The 22977-nt window shown below is 42.5% G+C and overlaps 1 protein-coding gene across 4 annotated transcripts in view; it reads left to right on the top strand.

Moving 5' to 3' along the window:
- Positions 1-218: 218 nt before the first annotated feature.
- The window catches only part of LOC137431275 (DNA-binding protein Ikaros), a 35829-nt gene continuing 13070 nt past the window's right edge, over positions 219-22977 (top strand). Inside the window, exons 1-5 of one of the 4 annotated variants that reach the window (XM_068122422.2) lie at positions 219-351; positions 9722-9973; positions 12437-12604; positions 13596-13718; positions 22418-22573. In XM_068122422.2, the coding sequence (XP_067978523.2) occupies positions 234-351; positions 9722-9973; positions 12437-12604; positions 13596-13718; positions 22418-22573 (817 nt within the window). In that variant the 5' untranslated portion in view covers positions 219-233. Of the gene's footprint in view, positions 352-1403; positions 1544-4800; positions 4988-6002; positions 6154-9721; positions 9974-12436; positions 12605-13595; positions 13719-22417; positions 22574-22977 lie in introns of those variants that run through there. The other 3 variants (XM_078781790.1, XM_078781792.1, XM_078781791.1) reach the window with 3 other exon arrangements.

A 22977-nucleotide genomic window follows, 5' to 3' on the forward strand; every position in this document is an offset into this window, starting at 1 on the left:
TAGGTGACAAAATGGAGAAGATTGTCATGGGGACTGCAAGGCTAACCCCCACTCTAGCAGGGAAAATGGCCTTAAAATGCATGTTGTTGTTGTTGTTTTGTACTTATAAGAAAGGCATGTGTCATTTATGTAGGCATTGTGTGCAAGTCTAGTTGGGCAGCACCACGTCGAATACTCTGTTTAGTTTGGTGACCTTATTGTGCAAGGGATCTAGCTGCCTGAAGCGGGGTTCCATGGCTTCCAATGGCTTCCATTGGCACGAAGACGTCCAATGGCAGTGTGAATACGCGCGTGGGATGAGGGCAGCGAAGCTCTTACCTGTGCGGATCCCACTCGACGTCTTCGACCCAGGTAATCAATTTGAGGGGTTCCATGGCTGGCAGGTGTTAGTTGTGGTAAAAAGTAAGAAAAGACAGGACTGTTTGTATTGGATAAGAGAAGATTTTGTGGCAATAGATGTTTGAGATGAATAGGGATTTTGGATGTTTGTGGATATGTCTCGATCTGGTTGTTTGAGTGGTTGAATGCCTGTTTCTTTCTTCACTGGCTGGCTGAATGCTGCTTTGTGCTTACTGGCTGGCACCAACTCACATCTTGCTACCCCTTTACACTCGTTGATGGAGGCCTTCATCCTGCAGTGGACTAAATTAGCTCGCTGATTGTCTACGTTATTTTTGTTGATCGGAGTTTTATGTTTTTACTATGTACTTATCTCAGAGGGTTGCACTCTCTGCTGTTGTGCAATCTCACCAGTCTTGGGATGCCATGTAATACAAGCTCAAGGAGTGAATATGTTTGTGATGTCACTGATATGGATATAACTCTGGGTTGTCCTGTTTGGTGTTCCCATCTGACATATTAGCTCATTCTGCTGGGATCCCATGTTCAAATCCTGTATACAGTGTTGATTTGTTAATTGTATCATAACATATTCTTGCTACAGGCATACTTGCTACAAGCCTGGTGTTGGGTTAGCGGCTAGGGTGCCAGCTTAGGATCCCAGGATCCTGGGTTCGAATCCTGGTCGATCGCTGAATTAACGCCAGGGGGTTGACTCAGCCTGTCATCCTTCCGAGGTCGGCTAATTGAGTACCAGTTCACTGGTAATTCCCTGCTTGTCGTAAAAGGCGACAAAAAGGGTTGGCGGCAGGAAGGGCATCCGGCCGTAAAACATTGCTTCAAAAAGGGGACCGAAAAACAACAACAACCACGGTCTCCGAAAAAAGAAAAAGAAAAAAAAAAGGCATTAGCTGCGAGTAAACCTTTGGAGCTTGACAATGATTTGCACATTTATTTCTTTATTTTGGTTGTAATCATGTCATGAGCATGCCACCAGGCTTCTTCATAACTTCCTGCTTCTTGTACCCAATCAGACTCTTCAATATATACTGTCGTTTTTCCAGGGTGAACACCCCTGGGGGTATGGATAGCCAAACGAGCTTAAACTCCAAGGCGTTCAATCCATGGCAGTGTGAATATGCCCGGGGGATGAGGGTAGCGAAGCTCTTACCTGTACGGATCCCACTGGACGTCTTCAACCCTGGTAATCAATTCAAACTGACACGGAATTATAATGCAAAAATACCGACTTTATTGAAAGAAATGCCGGTAACAAAAGAATGCACGGTAAACTAAAATTCCTAATTGAGGGACCCTCCATACGGACTCGTATACAACACAAGGGGAAAAATATATGGAAAATAAATATGTGTGTGTGTGTGTACTTGGCTCTGGTCCCCTTGATTGTCCCGGATCGTCACAGGCCCCGTGTACCTGCGCGGGAAAGCACACTGGTTGGCGCAAAGTTCGTGTGTGGGAACAGGGCTTGGTGCGCAGTTCACTCCTCCAGCCGCCAAGCGCGAAGCGAGCAGGCCGCGGCCATCCTCCTCGTCTGCTCCATACAGCACCGCGGTCTCTCAGTGCAACCAATCGCCGGACCAAGAAAAGGAAATGAAATGTGTGGCTGCACGACACCAATGTCCCAACGCAAGACCAGGAAAATGTCACTGTTCGCAATGAAATCCTGAAGCAGAGAGAGAGTATAACTGTGACTGTTCCCTTTAAATGTCCCTGGCGCAAGAGGACAAAATGTCGGGACTCGAGTCTTTTGTACCCAGGGCTTTTACGTCATACGACGACGTCGTGCCATGCTCCTATCAGCGAGTCCCATCTCATCGCTTTATCGTACCAGACCAATCACTGCTCTTCAGGGCATGGCCTCATGGACCTGCCTGCTTGATGTGGTGGCTGGCAGCACCAGCGGCATTGTTCAATGTCCTGTCCCGGTTGTTTTTATAAAATGTTATTGCGTGCCGATTGCTTGCTGGTAGTGTGTGTGTAGTGTCATGAGGAACAAGGGGAAAAGTACAGAGGCGATTTTCATACAGGGAATTTACCATTAATCCCTAACTAATTAACATAACCCTACTCCTCGTCATGGGGACAAAGATTAACTTACGTGACATCCGGTCTAACGGATTCCCTACTTATGGTACATGGGAGTTCTTCTTCTTCATCGAAACATTCAGAGCACACTATACTAACTATACAATTCTACCTGGAACTAAGGTATTGCATTGCCTACCCCCTATAAACCGTAACAATACTTTATTTTCTAAAATGTAACACTTGTAACTGCTGCACCTTCTGCTTCTTGAATGTTGACCTTTAATGTTCAATTCCATTTCCTCCTTTAATTTACCTCATGTTCAACGATCTTTCATATCATCAGAGTGGTGATTGGGTGGAGCAATGTTTTTGCTTTGTCACCCTGCCAAGTTACGTGCTCGGTCTCAAGTTTTTGCCTGCTGATTACCTGGATTCAGGTAGAAACTTCCCAAACAAGCTGTGGCATTTATACTGTCATACATTCTGTACCCAGCTTTTTCCTGTGATTCTCATGTTTCACCCTCGATGCCACTGCATGGCAACCTGGGTGAACACATCGCTTTCTCATCAGTGACATGTTGAGCATGCTACCAATACCAGTAGGAGAGGAATAATTATTGTAGACTCATAAGTTTATATGTTCGCTTGGTGACGGAAAGATAGAATGTAGCATCTCACCTCCACATTGTCCTGCTTTAAATTTATTCCATAGTGATGCGGAGTTTCACTAAAACTGTATTGGAGCACCACATCCTGGAGCATGTCGCCTTTCATAGGGGGAAATTGTAATGGCTTCCTTGCCCGCCAGCAATCGCTTCTGGATGTCCAATAACTAACAGCATGTTTATGAAAGAATATGCCTTCATCTGTTTGTGCCTGTTTTGCTGTCATCTGGGTATAGTATCAGGAGACAAGAGAATACAGCTATGATTACCTTGTGTGTCAACAAAGTCAGGCTATAATTTAAATACTTTTCACACGTAAATTAAGGTTATTGGAGAGTTTGTCTGTGGATCAATTCAAATATATATTTTTTATATACTACCATATTCTACCAATTATTGAAACAAATGCACACCACCAACAATCTGGGCCTCTTCACATAATATACTGTGGTTTAGCCTTCTACTTTAGCTAGGAGCTAGGCCTAGGAGTTAGGGCTTTGAGCTAGGCCTAGGAGTTAGGGATCTTTGTTCCTTTTACATTTCTTTCTACTTTTTCATAATCCTCTTTATTCATTTTAATTCTTGCTTCTTCTTTATTTCTCTCTTTCTTTATCTATCTGTCTTTGGAGAAGTGAATTCTTGCCGAATTTTTTTTTCTGGAAGGTTCACTTGGCTGTGCTTGGATGGGCCTGAAGGTAGAGGAGTCGTGGCTGAAACCTGAATCCTATCCAGGTCTCTCCTGATGACTCCATCTTTGCTCTTTTCTTCTTTTTGTTGGTTCCTTCTGATGACTCCAATGCAGTATTTGGGTTTCTGTTTCATTATGAAAACAATGTTATTCACTGCCTTCGTTGCCTATACCATCAACATTTGTAGTTTTGGTCACATGACTTGTCATTTTAACCTTGTTTACAAAAAATGAACTCCGTGATAAAGCCTTAAGAATCAGTTGGACTGTACCTGTAGCCAGTACACTCCATTTACTATTGGGCGTTTGTGGACAAAAGCAGAAGTTAAATGATTATTTTGGCACATTTGTATCCTTGGCTGCATAATCTACAATCACGAGTGACGAGTTTAATTTCCCTCCGAGGGGTTGATGCAACACCGTTCATGCGAAGCATGAGGGCGATCGTTTATCAACAGGTCTGGAACTGAACCCAGACGACTGATCACTAATACCTTTGAGCTGTCCTGTCGATTTGTTGTTGCTGCCTCTGCCACCGGAGGTGTCCTCTGCCACTTTTCCACCTGTCTGTTTGTCTGTCTGTGAGCGCCATATCTCAAAAAGTAATGCACAGGTTTGGATGAAATTTGGAGGACAGGTTGGGTGTGTGACAAGGACGAATTGATTAGATACTGGTTAAGGTGCGGAAGCAGAGCCGGCCTATCAGTTGGCTACAAAACGTAAACTGTTCAGCCTGACGAGGTATGCGCTCGATCAAATGCCATTCTAGTTTTTCATGGAGAGCTTGCGTTATCTATGACAACATTCACATGGATGGACAACCTGGTTTCTACTTAATATCGAGATTGTGTGAGCATTTTCATGTCTGTACTCCACGGAGATATCCCATAAAATGGAGATCTGATGAATTGAAGCCACTACATGGCTCTTCCACGAGTCTCGACTATGTATGCAGAACAAAGTGAAATGAAATAATAATGCTAGGAAGACGTCAAAGCTTGGAACTTGTTCCAGGTTGTAAATCCACTAGACCGGTCACACGACATTTCTTAAGAGTCTGTAGGGAGGAATTAGGCAGAAGTAAGCACTGATTTTGCCACAAGTGTGCGTTGTCCGGGTGGAAAGAGGTTCCTGAGCATGGAATCTAGGAGTCTGGGAGACTTTGTGATCGATGGATGATTCCTTGCCTCCTGGCCAGACTGGGGTCAGGAATGTTCAAGCACAGGCTGGAGCATGCACGCACAAGGTTTGTGGTCGGGTCTGACTGACACTGAGCCATTACAAAATTGCCACTTGCGAGACGTGAAGGCAGCTATGATTTCTCTTTCTGTCTCTCTGTTATATTCCTTTGCTATTTATTATCTCTGTATTACATACTCTTGGAAGATGGCATTAAGTATGAACCAAACATTAATCTTCTCTTCAAACCATCACCTCGCCTCGTCCTATTCCATATTTCTCACCACGGTGTGTTTGATACTTGGCACGGTGTAGAATTTCCGATGCGTGAAACGATACGTCAGTATATTCGATGTTTGTCGTGCAAGGGAGCAACTCTGGCCTCAAACCAAATTGTGTCACCTTTTAATTACACCAATGTATCTTCTTTTTCCTGTTTTATTTTGTTTGCCAATGAGAATTATTTTGGATGTGAGTAAATTTAGAAAGGTATTTAATTGGCAATGGATACAAAATGACTGATTTGAAAAATATCACGAGTGGTGAGTTGCATTTACAATGGGGAAAAAAAACTCATTCTTGTTTTAGCTTGCTGGAGAATTCGTTCCAGAATATCCCATTAATGCTCGATTGAGTTCAGATATGGTGACTGAGAAGGCCATGACGTATGGATAACATCAGTGTCATGTTCATCAAACCATTGGGCGACCACACATGCTCTGTGGATGGGGGCATTGTCATCCTGGAAGAAACCCCTCCCAGCAGGAAATAAATGGTGCAACATGGGGTGAAGATGATCGCTCAGGAACATTAAGTTGCGATTGGCATTGACCTTGTATTGGTCAATTGACCAATACATTGATTGGCATTGACCATTCCCTTCTGAGGGAATGACTGCACCCAAAGCATTCCAGGAAAATGTGACCCACAACATTACCACCAGAACCATTCACTGATGGAACCAAGCACTCAGAGTTGTAGAGTTCTTCAGGTTGGCACAACACGTCGACTCGTCCGTTTGTCGAGAACATGGTGATGGATGGTTCATCTGACCATGTCACATTTCTCCACTTCTAGGTAGTCCATTTCCTGTGCTCTCTGCACCACTGGACTCGCAAATGTCCATTGCCAGGTGTGACGAGTGGTTTGTGCACTGCAACCCGACTATGATGTCTCGCTCTTTGGAGTTCTCTACGGACCAGTTTTTGATGAAAATGGCTGCTCGCGTTTCAGGTTGAAATTTACAGTCAATTGATCGGTAGTTGCACGCCTGCTTTGCCTTGCACTTCAAATTAATGCACGGTTATCATGATACTGGATTTTGCACTTCTGCCCACTGTTGCTCTTTGCTGATGATGTCTTTCCCTCAGAGTTCTATGCCAGCATCACCTTAGACACCGTTGGTCATGAAACATCAGCAAGTTGAGCTGTCTTTGCCACTTAAGCTCCAGCCAAACGCGCCCCAACAATCATCCCTCTTTCAAAGTCACGGAGGTCTCCTCTTGCAGCCATGCTAGCTATAATTATAGGCAACCAGGCCTCTGCAGCATTTTTATGCATTGCGCTAATTTATACATGATGCTGTCCGCTCGAGAGTGATGCCCTTTAATTCGACAATTCGCAAAGAACATCGCCTATTGCTTCGGGTGGCAGGTCCGCGTTAAAAGTGTGTGTGTGTGACTGTGTGTGTGTGTGTGTGTCGCACGCACACGAACATTTATAGACCGCAGATCCAGTGGCGTAATGGTAAGAGCGTACGGTCGGTGCGCATTGAGTCTGGGAGGTCGGTACGTGCTGCCTCCTTGCTGTAGGTTCAGCATTAAAAAGGATAGAGCATGGACAAACAATCCTGGGAAGGCAATGGCAAACCACTCACTATAAACCTTGCAAAGAAGCTGCTTTGACAGCACCAACGCTCTGTAAAGATTATTCTCCATTAAAAAAAAATGTATGTGTATACATGCACATGTATACATGTGCAAATACAACACAAATTGGGCCGCCCAATCTGGATTGTGCGAGTCATACTTTAGTAAAAAATAAATCAAGAAGGTTGTTGTTTACAGCTGTAGCAAAGTTGACTCTGGGGTGCAACACAGCAATAATGGGCCAAATGGCCTAGTTTCCTTTTTTTAAAGGTTATACAGGATTGTATGACCACTCGTTACAATTAGTGTAGTCCCATGATGACTGGACCGTTTGTATATTAATTTCCATTCTTCGTACAGAATACTTACTTTTTTGAAATACCGTGCAATATATTGTTTTCATCCTATCTCTCAATGGTGAAAAAAAAACGTTTTGCGACATCGTGCACACACACAAACAGACAGGGGTGAAAACATAACCTCCGTCCACCTTCAGTGGTGGAGCTAATGATCACGGGAGGAAAGTGTAACGTGAGATTTTGCAAGTTAGTCATTGTGGTCTGTTATATAGCAGGTGTTGCTAACTTGTAGGATATTTGCCCTGGTGTTTGCGATTTCGTAATTGTTGAAACTCATCCTTTCATTACTCTTCTGACATTTTTGTTTTCACAATAAAATGTATACTCGGTCTGAAGTGAAAATTGCTCGGTTTTTTTCTTTTTATTTTTAGATTTGTGGTCGCATACTGTCCCATGTTGATGTCTCCTGATTGATATCTTTCCCACATTGGCCGGCCAATCGGAGGGAACAAAAGTTGGGCCACATTTGCCTCATTGTCAGGCATTGATCAAAAACAGGGAACTCGGCATGTTTTATCAAAACTGCCAAAGTGGATATTTAATCGAACGCCTGTTTGTTCTACCTTGATTTTGACTTGTAGTCAAATACTGTAGATCTTACTGGGGTGTGTACTGTAGAGCCCTAACATTCGCGGTGGATACGTTCCTGGAAAATGCCACGAATGTCGGGGCAATGTTTCAATGGGAAAAGGGGGATAGGTTCCCGGCAGTTCCTGATTCATAAGGGATGTCTTTTAAAAGTTTAAGTACACAAATGCACATAATTACAGTTTCATTTAAAATGCTTACAAATAAAAATACTGTCGACCATTCCAAAAGGTTAGCTCACTCTTTTGCCACGTGTGTCATGTTACTTTATCAAAAACGAACCCTTTGTTTTGCTTCTATCATGCATGATTTACACCATATCCTCAAAGTGTAAATGTTGTGCCAATCCTGATTTGTTACCTGCTAAGCCGAGCCTGATTCGTTCACCTAACTATTATTTGTCCACTCAACCAAAACAGTTATTCATCTATATACAAATTGAGCCCAATTTATCACATTGTATGACTGTATTGTAACGAAACATTGTTTGCATTGACACCGTTGTGCTTGAGAACACTCGACCAAGAAACAAGTTTGTGATTTATTTTCTTTTTCGCCATTTAACTCACAAATTGGAAATAAACTAGAACAATGCGACTGTATCGCCAATATGCCTCCGCATAGTCCCACAACGGGTAGATGCCCTCGTTCACTGTCCTAAAAATAAACAAGTTTGATTTAAATCCCTTCAGCTGTTTTCAAGTATCACATTTTCACCAACCTTGACAGGTTTCACATTGATCGGTGAAGCAGTATCAGAGAAGGGATTTTTAAAATAAACATTTTTGGCTGGTATACCACTTCACCTATGATGTCATCCTTATCATGCTTTTGTTCCGCATTGGGAGTACTTGACAATGTGCGAAGTTTCAAATTTTTCCATTCAGTGGTTTTTGAGAAACGATTTTTAAAATTATTTGCTTTTAATCCAAGATGGCTGCAACGTCTCGACCTACGACGTCACAATTGTCATAAAAACATTCTGCATGGGTGTCGCTCCTACCCTGAAAGTTTTGTCTCAATCAGACATATGATTGCTGAGAAAAATGAGGTTTAGCCCGTATGGACGGACGGACAACCAGAAAACATAATGCCTCCAGCGACTTTGCTGGCAGAAGCATAAAAAGACCTGGGAATTCATACATTTGCGATTATAAACGAATAATTGATGACACTTTTCCAGAAGTTTTATTAAACGTGTGAAAGTGCACTATTAAAATTTATTTTTAGTTAATTTTCTTTCCTTATCACTCTGGACCTTGTGGATATAATATTTACTTTGACACCCTCTTCAATGTAATAATTATGATCATCATCATGAAAATCTTGAATATTGTGGAACTTTTTGACCAGAAATGGGGTTTTCCATTCTTGAGGGGATGGGGGCTGGGGGGGGGGGGGGAGGGAAATTGAGTCACCATATTAAGACAAAATGGTGATTCCAAAAATTAAGAAGATCTTTCTAACCCACTGTGTTTAATTCTAAAGGGTAATTCTAAAGGGTTGTTAAGGGTAACTCTAAAGGGTTGTAAAGGGTAATTCTAAAGGGTTGAAAAGGGTAATTCTAAAGGGTTGAAAAGGGTAATTCTAAAGGGTTGAAAAGGGTAATTCTAAAGGGTTGTAACGGGTAATTCTAAGGGGTGCAAAGGGTATTTCTTATGGATTCTAAAGGATTATAATGGGAAATTCTAATGGGATTTGTTCATTTCTAGGCTTTGCCCATTTCATATTTTAAATGCCAAACTGTACCGCTTTTTTTGGACAGGAGTGCGATTTATTTTTTCTCACTGTTTTTCACCTCCGTGATGTTGATCTATGCTCCCTGATACTAATTTTAACAAATCATTGTGAGCAGATAAAATAAAACCCCCTTGCTTCTTCTTTCTTTCAAAAAAAAGAAGATTTTTCACTCATTTGGGGAACCATGTAATGAATAATGAAGTGGGACAAGCCCTCATTTGCTATTTTTTTCATCCTGGCTATCAGTGAATTCCATCAAAGTGGAAGATGGTGGTGAGGACAGTGAACCAACGCCGAGCTCCCAGGTGTGGGAGAGCCCGGGGAGAGGACAGAACCAAGTTGGGGACGGTGTGGAAATGGAGACCATGGGTACAGGTGAAGATGTCCCAGAGGCAGCTGACACGAGGGACCAGGATGTTGGACGCCTTTCGTGCGATATATGTGGACTATCCTGCGCAGGTCCCAACGTTCTTCTGGTCCACAAACGAAGTCACACTGGTGAGGAAGGGGAGTTATGGGGAGGAGGATTATGGAGAATTAAGGGGGAGGAGGAGATGTGGAGGGTCAAACTATATATTTTTTTCTGCTCCCCTCCACGTGTCCTCCTTTCCAAAAACCCTAATATTTGATTGGCATGTGAATTAAAGCAGGCATTGTGTTCTACATGCAACATTAATGACCAGAGATAGTTTTGTCCTGAGGAGAGACCGTTTTTCCCTTCAAGCTTTCACTTTTTTATTAGCTCACCTGGACTTTCGTCTGGTGAGCTTATGCGATCGAGCAGTGTCCGTAGGTAAGTCAGTCAGTCAGCCAATGAGTGAGTGAGTCTGTAAACACTTCAGTCATTATCGCTTGAACCGGCACATGATTTTGATGAAACTTTGCCACAAGCTGCATATCTGATGCCTAATAATGGGTATTGACCGCATTAAAAATCTGTGCTCATCAAGAGGGTCTATGTGGGTGGGGGTGTTTTGACCCCCCAAAATAGGTATTTGCTCTCTTCTCCAAAACTACACACATGATTTCAATGAAACCTGATCACAACCTTCATCACCCATGATGTACCAAAGTTTGTTCACGGCATTAAAAATATCATGGTCTGGTGGGTGTTGAGGGTACTGTTGCTCCTGATCCAGGTGAGCTTCAGGACTCTCGGTCCTATTTTTACGCCTCTGGATTATTCTGCATATGACATTTTATGCCGTACCATGGAGTATATCAATATTGTCAGCCTTGTTTAAAAAAAATCCCACCCGTGCCCGAAGGAAGTGGTGCAGTTTGGCAGTATGTGTGCAATCCATGCAAGTTACAGGACTTCCAGATGCTAACAACTTTAGAACCGTTTAGAATTACCCTTTAGAACCCATTATAATTACCCTTTAGAACCTCATATAATTACCCTTTAGAACCCTATAGTATAGAATAACCCTTTAGAACCCTTTAGGATTACCCTTTAGAACCCTTTAGCATCACAGTTTAGAACTATTTAGACTTACACTTTTGAACCCTTTCGAATCACCCTTTAGAACCCTCCAGAACTACACTTTGGAACCCGTTAAAATTAAACCCTTTAAACCATGGTGGGTTAGAAAGGATCTTCTTCTTTTTTTTGACGGATGGATGGAAGTAAGGACATCGCCAAATATTGAAGCAGCTTCACTGCTTAGAATTTTTTATTGAAAAAGTGAGACTTAAATAATTTGTTGAAATTGGTAAAACACTTTGATCACTATTGTGTCAATAAAAAAAACAATTGTCTGCTGAGTGTTTATAACAGCTATTGGTCTTATGTTATGGTGTTTTAATCGCAGCTAAACATCTTCAGAATGAATGTACAGACAAATTATTACGAAAGTAAAAATACTGTTTATCAATGAATTTATTTGCTTTTATTTCCTCAATTTATCTTGAAGACCATTCGTGTTGATGGTACCGTTTAACACTGTAGATAGGTGTAAGGTCCTATTCTGACCCCACATTCAGTAGAACGCTCTACTGAATGGTCTGTGAGATAGTGACACTAACAGTAACAAAGGAAATTATTTATTAGTATGAAAGATGACATAATACCATTGCTCTATGCACTATCAATGCACCAATGCTCTATGATGGTTTATTTATGAGGAATTGTAAGATTTGTAACATTTTGGGTAATTCAGAAGGTGGTTACTGACGAAGGAAACTGGATGACTTAAACAGCCAAGAGTGTAATACACAGGTGATGGCATGAGCTATGATGCACCTTGGAAGCATTTTGGATCATTAATGGTGCATGTTTTCACACAAAGATGAAAAGTGAAAAAATTAACAATTGGATATATGGTAATTCTCACTCTTTGAAATTTGCTTTAATTATTTCACTTTCATTTCATTTCACTTTAATTATTTCACTTTCATTTAAGCCTGGTATTGGGCTAGCGGCTAGGGTGCCAGCTTAGGATCCCAGGATCCTGGGTTCGAATCCTGGTCGATCGCTGAATTAACGCCAGGGGGGTTGACTCAGCCTGTTCATCCTTCCGAGGTCGGCAAATTGAGTACCAGTTCACTGGTAATTCCCTGTTTGTCGTAAAAAGGGCTGGCGGCAGGAAGGGCATCCGGCCGTAAAACATTGCTTCAAAAAGGGGACCAAAAAAAACAACAACAACCACGGTCCCCGAAAAAGGCCAACCCCCACTTGCGGGGAAAAATGGCCTCTAAAGGTGTTGTTTTTTTTGGTTTTTTTTCACTTTCATTGGTGTTGTCACAAGAAAAAATGGAAAAGTAATACATTAGCATTTTAAAAAGTCTGTCTGAAAATTGTTTGGTACAGAAGTGATTCCAAGGCGATGGAAACTTTCTGATAATTGGCTAAAAATGATCCCCTGATTGATATAATTTACTTCAGCTTGTGTTAGAATATAAACTTTAATAGCGTTAACTTTCTCGGGTTAGGTTTGCTAAAAGTCTGCATGGTTGCAGGTGAACGTCCTTTCCAGTGCACAGTATGCGGGGCATCGTTTACTCAGAAAGGAAACCTGCTGCGACACCTCAAACTGCACTCTGAAGAGAAGCCATTCAAGTGCTCATTGTGTAACTATGCTTGCAGACGTCGAGATGCACTGGCTGGGCATATAAAGACGCATGCCGGTACGCCTTGCAGTAATTGGCTTGTTGGTCCCTCTCATGTCGACTACAACACGGTGTGCTTGTGTACTTCCTCTTGTTATGGCGTAGCCCATAGGGCAAAGCAGTCGAGAACAGTGTTTGTCCGTTCGTATGTTTGTATGTATGCCCCCTCAAATGTATACCAATCAGAGCTGAGTATCTGGTCACATGACAGGGTGATGTGATTACGTCTGATGTCATTACGGCGGTATGGTGGCTGACTCCACACTCCACCATTTTGATTCCAATGTCGTGCAGGCTGAACATATCGTCAAACCTGTCATGTATCACAATCACCATGCTCTACCATTACCTTTTTCATTCAGTGTGAAACACAAACAAACCGATTGTTAAAACGATCATCAAATATCGAAAGCATAGTCATCTTCAGTATATTAAAGTAGCGGCATTTTTGTGTCCGGCCGTCATGCTATGTCATTACGTCTATGATGTCATTACGAAAGGTTTCAAAAGTTTCAAAAGGCCGTGGGTTTCAAAAGGCCGCTACGAAAAACGCCACTTTAGAGGCAGGAAGGGTCATGTTATTTACCCAACCCTTGTGGGGTATGTAGTTTACAGTAAATCTTCGCTCAGTTCTGGAAGTAAAGCTTACCTCGGGGATGTCGGGATTCCTCCAAATTTCTTTGTTTAATGTTATAAACAGCGTTAGCGACTGTTTAAAAAGCTAATCATATGTTTGTGGTTTATAATATTTTACATGCCCAGCTACGCCGCTGTTAGACTTCCGGTCTTGTTTTTAAATGGAGTTTGTCTGTCTGTCTTTGATCTCCATCTCTGCTATGGTGCTGTAGACAATGTACTTGTAAATGTACTTGCATTGTACTTGTAAATTAATGAATCCCATTGTCAAATCTTAGACAATGAACCTTACATTATGACAGTGCAGGAAAAATGTATTGACCACATGGTGAAGGATGTCATTATTCTCAATTGTTTTCACTTTTGTTCGCAGTGGGCAAACCACACAAGTGTATGCACTGTGGGCGTAGTTACAAGCAGCGCAGCTCACTTGAGGAGCACAAGGAGCGCTGCCACGGCAACAAGCAACACTTCGTCGGGAGTAGCCAGTACCAAGGTATTGTAATTGCCTCTGCCAGCGAAACTGCATAGAGGTTATGTTTTCACCCCTGTCTCTCTGTCTGTTTGTCTGTCTGTTTATACACAGGATATCTCAAAAGGTTGTGGACAGATTTAGACGAATGTTGGTGGAGAGGTTAGGAATGTGACAAGGACGAAATGATTAGATTTTGGTGAAGATCCGGATCGGTATCTAGATACGAGAATTTTTAAAACCTTAAAGTGATTCTTCACCATTGAGAAATAGGGCAAAAACGATATACTGTATAGCATGATATGTCAAAAAGTCTTGGACTACTTATGACAAAACAAGGTGGATGAGTTGGCTAGGCGACAAGAACAAGCCGATTCGATTTTGGTTCAGGTCCTGATCCAGATCCTGCCTATCAGTGGGACACAAAATGTAAACTGTTCAACCTGGCGGAGGTATGCGCTCTACCAAGTGTCAATCCAGTTTTGCCTGTTTCTATCTTCATGTACTACGAGCGTCGGTACAAAGGTACGATGCCTTTTATTTTCAGTTCATAACCAAAGTGTCGTAAGAAAGCTACGTGATATCATCACAATGTCAGGTTTGTTTGTCTCGCCTATTTTTAAGTTGAGTGTCACGATGATCGGTCACATGACGACATCACACCATCATACCAAAATACGCCATTTGTGTCTGTCCGTCTGTCTGATGAATTTTTGACCCCAATACATTCTGTCGTTACTTATCCAATCTCAACCAAACTTGACAGGATGACTAAAGGTTACATAATGAAGGTTATAGTGCATTAATGCACCCCCCATCCCAAAGGGGGGTTTCTCCCCCGAGGGGGTTTTCCCCGCCATTGCCGTCAATGGGGTTACATGTTGACGTGTATATCAATGTTAAATTAGCTTTATCGTGGCGTTTTTCCAAAGACGCTTTTAATAACAAAATTAATGATAATCACATATTATTATTGTTATTACAAAACAATATTAATACTAATAATGTCCCACTTCCCCAAGGCGTTTTTCCTGCAGTGATAACATGTATAAATAGCTTATAGTTATAATGGCGTTTCCGTGGGAGCAATGGCTTCTACAGGAAGTAAAAATATTTTAAACCACAAACACATATGATTTCCTTTTTAAACAGTCGCGAATGCTCTTTATAACACTAAATGAAGAAATTTGGAGGAATCCCGACATCCGTGAAGTAAGGTTTACTTACCGAACTGAGCGAAGATCTACGTTACTCTATATACCGCACAAATGTTGGGTTAATAACATGGCCCTTTCTGCCGCTAAAGTGGCATTTTTCATAGCGAACTTTTGAAACTCGCTCCTGCTGTTTAACACGAAACTGAAAGGGAGGAAGACCGGGGTGCTCATTTACAAACCAGCTAGCTTGCGCTTGCCAAGCCAGCCGTTCCTTAACGGTTTTGAATGGAGTACTTGCAGAATGCTTCAACCCCTTGGCGATCTCTCCACAAGAAACTTGGTAAATGAACACACACTCAATGTTCTTGAGACCCGACCATAGATCGACTGTAATCTATATACCTCAAAGAGTAATTAGATTATTGCCGCTCCCGTAGTGTGCGGGTGTACTAGTGCTTTCAAAATAGCTGTTCCGTTAGATGTGCGTACGAAGCAGAGAACAGTTATTAGATTTCTTACTGCGGAAGAGGTTCCTCCGTTCATAGACGTTTAAAGAATGTATACGATGACGCTACCATCGATGTGCAGATGTGGCACAAAGCATTTCAAAAGTGGGAAAACAGATATCGACGACCAGCCTCGAAATGATCGGTCTGCGACTGCGGTGTCACACATATCATTCTCTAGTGTCAATGTCATTATATCTAATTATGTATATTTGTATATATATATACAGTCACGTGAGAAAGTAAGTACACCCCATGTAAAGTTTTGACTTTTTCAACATATTTCAACATACAGCTATTTGATCTTCATTTCAACAATATTGATAGATAACGGTGATATAATATAACAAATATCATGAAACATTTACATTTTGTAGCCCATTGTATAATTTAAATAAACATAAATGCAAATTTCGCATGTGGAAAAAGTAAGTACACCCTTGGCTCTAATAGGTGGTATTGCCCCCTTTTGCAGAAACAACCTCAAGTAGGCGTTTCTTATAACTGTCTACCAGTCTCTGACATCGACTGGGAGAAATTATTGCCCTCTCCATGCAGAATTCTTTCAGCTGTGCGATGTTTGAGGGGTTTCTTGCATGCACAGCTCGTTTCAAATCCCCCCACAACATCTCGATGGGATTTAGATCCGGGCTTTGACATGGCCATTCCAGAACTCTCCATTTCTTTCTTTTCAGCCATTCCTTGGTGGATTTACTGTTATGTTTAGGGTCATTGTCATGTTGCAAGGTCCACCTTCGGTTGAGCTTCAACTTTCCGACAGATAGCCTCACATTATCCTCAAGCACCCTCTGGTACAATGAAGAATTCATAGTGGATTCTATGATGGTGAGCTGCCCAGGCCCTGATGCAGCAAAGCTGCCCCAAACCATAATATTTCCACCACCATGCTTTACAGTTGGTATCAGGTTCTTGTGGTCAACTGCTGTCTTTGGTTTTCGCCAAACATGTCTTCTGGTACTGTGGCCAAACAGCTCTACCTTTGACTCATCTGTCCAGAGCACATTGTTCCAGAAGTGCTGGTCTTTGCCTAGGTGTTCATTGGCAAACTTTAGTCTTGCCCTGATGTTCTTTCTGGACAGCAAAGGTTTCCTCCTGGCACACCTCCCATGTAGATCAAATTTGTGCAGCCTCTTTCTAATGGTAGACTCGTGCACTTTGACATCAACAGTGGCAAGAGCTACCTGTAGGTCCCATGATGACATTCTGGGGTTCTTAGAGACTTCTTTCAACATCTTGCGGTCTGCTCTCGGGCTGAACTTGCTGGGGCGGCCTGGCCTGAACAAGTTGGCAGTTTTTTTGGAATCCTCTCCACTTGAAGATGATCTTCCAGACAGTCGAATGATTGATTTCAAATTGTTTGGAGATCTTTTTAAATCCCTTCCCAGACTCGTAAGCATCTATAACCTTCTTTCTGAAGGCCTCAGAGAGCTCTTTTTATCTAGGCATGGTGATGCCGCACACTTCAACAACAAAGAGCAAACAAAACTAAATGTCTGAGGTTTAAATAAGACAGGTTCCTCCAAGATCCTCTCTAACATTGTTCTAATCATTTGCACCTGAGCTGGTGCACCTGATTCTAATTTTTGGTATTTGAAGTAGTGATAAATGTGGGGGTGTACTTACTTTTTCCACATGCGAAATTTGCATTTATGTTCATTTAAATTATACAATGGACTGCAAAATGTAAAAGTTTCATGATATTTGTTATATTATATCACCTTTATCTATCAATATTGTTGAAATGAAGATCAAATAGCTGTATGTTGAAATATGTTGAAAAAGTCAAAACTTTACATGGGGTGTATGTACTTACTTTTTCACAGGACTGTGTGTATATATATATATATATATATATATATATATATATATATATATATATATATATATATATATATATATACATATATATATATATATATATATATATATATATATATATTTATAGATATATATATAGATATATATATAGATATATAGATATATATATATATGTATATTTATATATATATATGGATATATATGTATATATATGTATATATATTCCCTGTAATTTTCATTGTAATTGGAATTATATTTAGTGAGAAATCAAATAAGAGGCATTAGTTTCATACTGCCCTCTTTCCTACTGATCAATATTATTGATCCTATGATATTGTCGCGTGACTACCTTGTGTGGTGAACACCGGAGGGTAGCACAGATTACCAAACGAGCTGTTACTCTGCAGCATTCAACCAAAAGGCAGATAATACGCTTGGGGGAGCAAGAGGGAGAGAAAACGCCAGAGCCTTACCTGAACGGCTTCCACCCGACGTCCCCAACCCTGCAATAAATCAACTCAAACAACCCAGGTTTAAAACGTACAAAAATAACAGCTTTAATAAAAATAAATGCCAGCAAACAAAGAAAATGCACGATGTACTAAATTTCTAATTTGGAGTGCTCCCACAACCAGACTCGTATACAGACAATATATAATATAAATATAACCACCTTTAGAGGCCATTTTTCCCCGCAAAGTGGGGGTTGGCCTTTTTCGGGAACCGTGGTTGTGGTTGTTTTTCGGTCCCCTTTTTGAAGCAATGTTTTACGGCCGGATGCCCTTCCTAACGCCAACCCTTTTTGCCACCTTTAATGACAAACAGGGAATTATTTACCAGTGAACTGGTACTCAATTAGCCGACCTCGGAAGGATGACAGGCTGAGTCAACCCCCCTGGCGTTAATTCAGCGATCGACCGGGATTCGAACCCAGGATCCTAGGATCCTAAGCCGGCACCCTAGCCGCTAGCCCAACACCAGGGTTCAGACAGACACTTCAGAGGTGTGTTCAGACACAGACAATGGGATAAAATAACTGGAAAACAAATGTGTAATTTATGTAGGGGACTCAAATCGGCTGGTGGGGTCTCGTCAGGGGTCGTTAAAATCGTCTCAGGGCTCGTTGGCGGGAACCACCCGTTCGTTGGCGGGAACCGCTCGTTCGTTGGCGGGAACCGCTCGTTCGTTGGCGGGAACCTCTCATTTGTTGGCGGGAACCTCTCGTTCGTTGGCGGGAACCCCTCGTTCGTTGGCCGGAACCTCTCGTTTGTTGGCGGGAACCTCTCGTTCGTTGGCGGGAACCTCTCGTTCGTTGGCGGGAACCTCTTGTTTGTTGGCGGGAACCTCTCGTTTGTTGGCGGGAACCTCTCGTTTGTTGGCGGGAACCTCTCGTTTGTTGGCGGGAACCTCTCGTTCGTTGGCGGGAACCTCTCGTTCGTTGGCGGGAACCTCTCGTTCGTTGGCGGGAACCTCTCGTTCGTTGGCGGGAACCTCTCGTTCGTTGGCGGGAACCTCTCGTTCGTTGGCGGGAACCTCTCGTTCGTTGGCGGGAACCTCTCGTTCGTTGGCGGGAACCTCTCGTTCGTTGGCGGGAACCTCTCGTTCGTTGGCGGGAACCTCTCGTTCGTTGGCGGGAACCTCTCGTTCGTTGGTGGGAACCGCTCGTTCATTGGCGGGAACCGCTCGTTCGTTGGCGGGAACCAGGCCTCGCTGTGTCGCACTGCAGCTAGCCAGCAGCGCTCGCCCACCCGTCGCTCCCACTTGGAAAGCCGCGGCTCTTCCTCCCCACGACCACCAACAAGATATCGGCGCACGGCCGCCCACGATGAGATCCAAAATCAGAGAAGAACCAGAAGGGCGTTGATGCGGAGAGAGATTAAAATGCGATCGTTCACCAACAAAGTTCAAAACGAGCAGGCGCAAGAGGGGATCGGTCAGAGCGAGGAGCCAAGGACAAGAGAACAGAGAATGTCTGCTAGCGCGTAAAACCAAGAAGAAGAGTGAAGAGAAGAGAGAAAATGTCTGCTAGCACGTTCTTTTATCACCCAGGCTCTGACGTCATCTGGGGTCCCCCCGTCAATCAGCGAGTCGTATCTTACCCGTCGTTCCCTGCTCCTCTCAGCAAGTCCCATCTTACCCCGGGCTGGTGCCAAGCAAAACCCTGACCAATCACTGTCCTTCTGGGCATGGCCCTCGGCCCACCCATCCTGTGTGCCTCCCAAGTCGGGGTTGTCAGCGGTAGGGCTCGATGCATGACTTCCGGTAGGTTTTTATTAATAGTGAGCTGTTTAATGGGCGATTTCTGCTCGCGTCTATGGTGTGGTGCCAAAAGGGACATAGGAAATAAATTACAGAAGTAACGACATACAAGGGATAAATTATCCATTATCTCTGAGCTAATTAACATACCCCACTCCTCGTAATGGGGACGGAGATGCACTTAATCCGAACACACCGTTTGTCGGATCCCTACTTATGGTACATCGAAGTGGTTCTTCTTCTTCGTGACAGTCGGAGCACACTAATCTATCCACTCTACCTGGCCTATGGTATCCCTACCCCCTACAAACGTAAAATATTAGTGATCCTATCAAACATCATGATTTCCTATTGATCTATTACAAAGGTGGGCACAGTTAATCAAAAAGTTAACCGTTAATCCCGGGTAGACCATGACATTTTTGGGTTAGCGGACTTGAGTTAACGGAAGTTAAGTGTAACAGAAGTTAGTTAGTCCGATAATGACTTTCAAAGTTAACTTAAAAGTTAAATCGTTAATGAAAAAGTTAACTTCGTTAATTAACGGATTGACGGTTTGGTGCCCAGCTTTGATCTATTCCATTGCAGTTGTCATGCTATTGTTGTATTCCTATCATGCATTGACTTATTTCTCCAGTATTGTGTTGGTTATTAATTATTCATTCATTCACTCATTCATTTTTGGTTTCTACACTTACTTTTTATTTTTTCCTTCAAAAACATCAGCAACATTAATCTTAACAACAGTTTGAGGATTGTTTGTCTTTTTCAAAATGATTTAATCACTTAGAAAGGAATGTGGATTGAAGTGAAAATTTTCCATTGTTTTCAGGAGTTGAGTCAGCAACTTTATCTCTTGAATAATGTCACGTCCCCATGGTTTAGACACACTTGGCACATGTGGGTGATGGATGACCAAAACGAGCTTCAACTCGGAGGCGTACTTCGAACCTTGGCGGGATTGTCTTTGGCGCGCGCGGGAAAGGCCCGAAGCCTTATCTGTTCGGACGGCCGACACTGGGTTAATCTGAACCCACAAATACAGGACATGCAAAATCCACAATACAAGAATGAAATGCAAAAATAAAGGATTTAATGAAAATAAATGCAAGAGACCAAAAAATGAAATGCGAGGTAAAAACCATAATTCCCAATTGAAACGTCCCCACTCAGACTCGTATACAAACAAGGGGAAAGATTAAATTAATATAAATGCTGTTCCTGCCGGCCAGTACTTAACTCTGGTCTCAACAAAGGGGGGTTGGCCTTTGTCGCCTACAAGCCACCGCGTGGGAAGCGCACCAACAAATGATGCCGAAAACGCGCAGGCGTGATCAAGCAGCCAACCGTCTCTTCCATCGCCAAGCAAGACACGGCTCTCTCCTCCCCCAAAAAGCACTACAGTCAACAGCACCCCCTCCTCCGATGTTGCAAAACTTCCAAAGCTCCGACACGTCTCCTCACCAGTGCACCCGAGACAACACCGCCCACTCGAGCCGAGAGCCAGAACAAGAGAAAATGTGACCGCCTCCAACGAACGTCAGAGCCAGAAGAGAGAGAGAATGCGACCGCCTCCAATGAACACCGAGAGAGAGAGAGAGAGAGAGAGAGATAGAGATAGAGATAGAGATAGAGATAGAGATAGAGATAGAGATAGATAGATATAGAGAGAGATGGCGAGAGAGATGGCGAGATGGCTTGTTTTTGCTCCCCTAGCTCTCAAATGTTCCACTGCTGACATCGCACTCTGTCCAATCACCGACGTCCCATTACATCAGTCCATGGCCACATCCAATCATAATCTTCGGGGCAGGGCCTCGCGGCCTTGCTTGACACCCAATGACAAAGGTTGAGGCATGGCCTCCCCATCACGAGTCGTCGGGGGGCGGAGTCTAATCTCCGTTCGGGAATGTTCGGACGGGTTCCTTTTTGCCGATCGGCAAATGCTGTTTCTGGTGGTGTGGTTGGCTAATGGAGCCCATCACTGGCCGGCTGAGTTTTATAAGAACATTAAGGAAAAATCACAGGGAGGCAATACGTACTGGGGATTATTACCAAAAGCCCTATAATTAATTAGTACAAAACCACCCTCCTTATGGCGACACGCGAAACACTCTTAACCTGAACATTTACCCTGCTTATGTACATCGAGATGGCTTCTTCTTCTACGCGTCACACAGTCCATACTAAAACCTACACATTCCTACTTTCCTAAGGTATTTCATGCTTACTCCCACAAACGTAACAATAATGTGGTCCTAACTGGTCAAGATTATTTCCTTTTATTCATTGGTTTACCTTAGCATTTGATGCCTGGAGATCTTGTATTACTGGCAATTTAAACTTAAAGAGTAATTTTTGAAAGATGTGTATCTCATGACTGTGATAACATAATTATCATTACACAAATGATTACACCAGAATATTTTATGCTAAAATATGAGTTTGATGGGAAGAGGATTTATGTGGAACAAAGAGTAAATCACTCGTGGTTATCCTTTCCAATAAGCCTGGTGTTTGCTTAACGGTTGAGGTGGCTGACTTGGGATCTTAGGGTCTTGAGTTTGAGCCCTCGTCTTGCTGTTAAATAATACCAGGTGGGTTGACTCAGTCTTTCATCCTCCCGAGGTCATCCAAATGAATACCTGTTTACTGGAAACCGTGGGCACTGCATCAGCAGCATGGCCGCGCTTCCAGAAATGATGCAACCAGTAGTCTCAGGCTGCATACAAAATGATGATGATGATTTGAGGACTTTGGTGATTTGATGATGATGATTTCACATACTTTCCAATTTGAGGAAACCATGCGAGTGGCATCAAAAAAAGTTATACAAACAAGATACTCCAAGGTAGTCGAAGATGTATGCCATTTTTATTTTTCAACATATGTGAGATGAAATATTTTCTAAGGAAATGACAATTATGATCATACCAATAACAAACAACGACTTGTTTCACAGCATCTCACCAACAGCTCCCAGTGATTCTGAAACAAGAAAATAATATGGAGAATATAGCATCAAGTGTGGAGAGCGATGCAGACCCTAGCAGCACCTATAGTCGCCTTCCATACAGCTTGGGCAAACGGAAAAGCTTCACTCCACAAAAGCTTATTGGTGAGGCTAACATATACTGTAAATGCTTGTTTGATTTTACAATTATTATTCTGGACTGCAGGTAGTACATCAGGCTACTCAGGCATTATAATTCCTCAAAAACATAAATACTGGGGGAATGTAAACGTTTTATGTCTTTTTCGACATCATCTGCACAAGGCAATTTTTTTTTTAAACATTGGCCTAAGGTTAAATGGAGCTTGTACATCATTCACATGCAGGACAAATACATTAGTGGACATTATTGTGCCTTGATGTGTATTGCAAGGATAATGGACAAATCTGTCGAAAATAGATAATGGATGAATCTTTATTACAATAGGGCAACTGTATATGCTTGTGTATGTATGTACAGTCATGGCCAGAAATATTGGCACCCTTGCACTTTTTTCAAATAATGCACC

This window comes from Myxine glutinosa, chromosome 7 (genome assembly GCF_964187855.1).
Source record: "Myxine glutinosa chromosome 7, kmMyxGlut1.1, whole genome shotgun sequence".
NCBI classification, from domain to species: Eukaryota; Metazoa; Chordata; class Myxini; order Myxiniformes; family Myxinidae; genus Myxine; species Myxine glutinosa.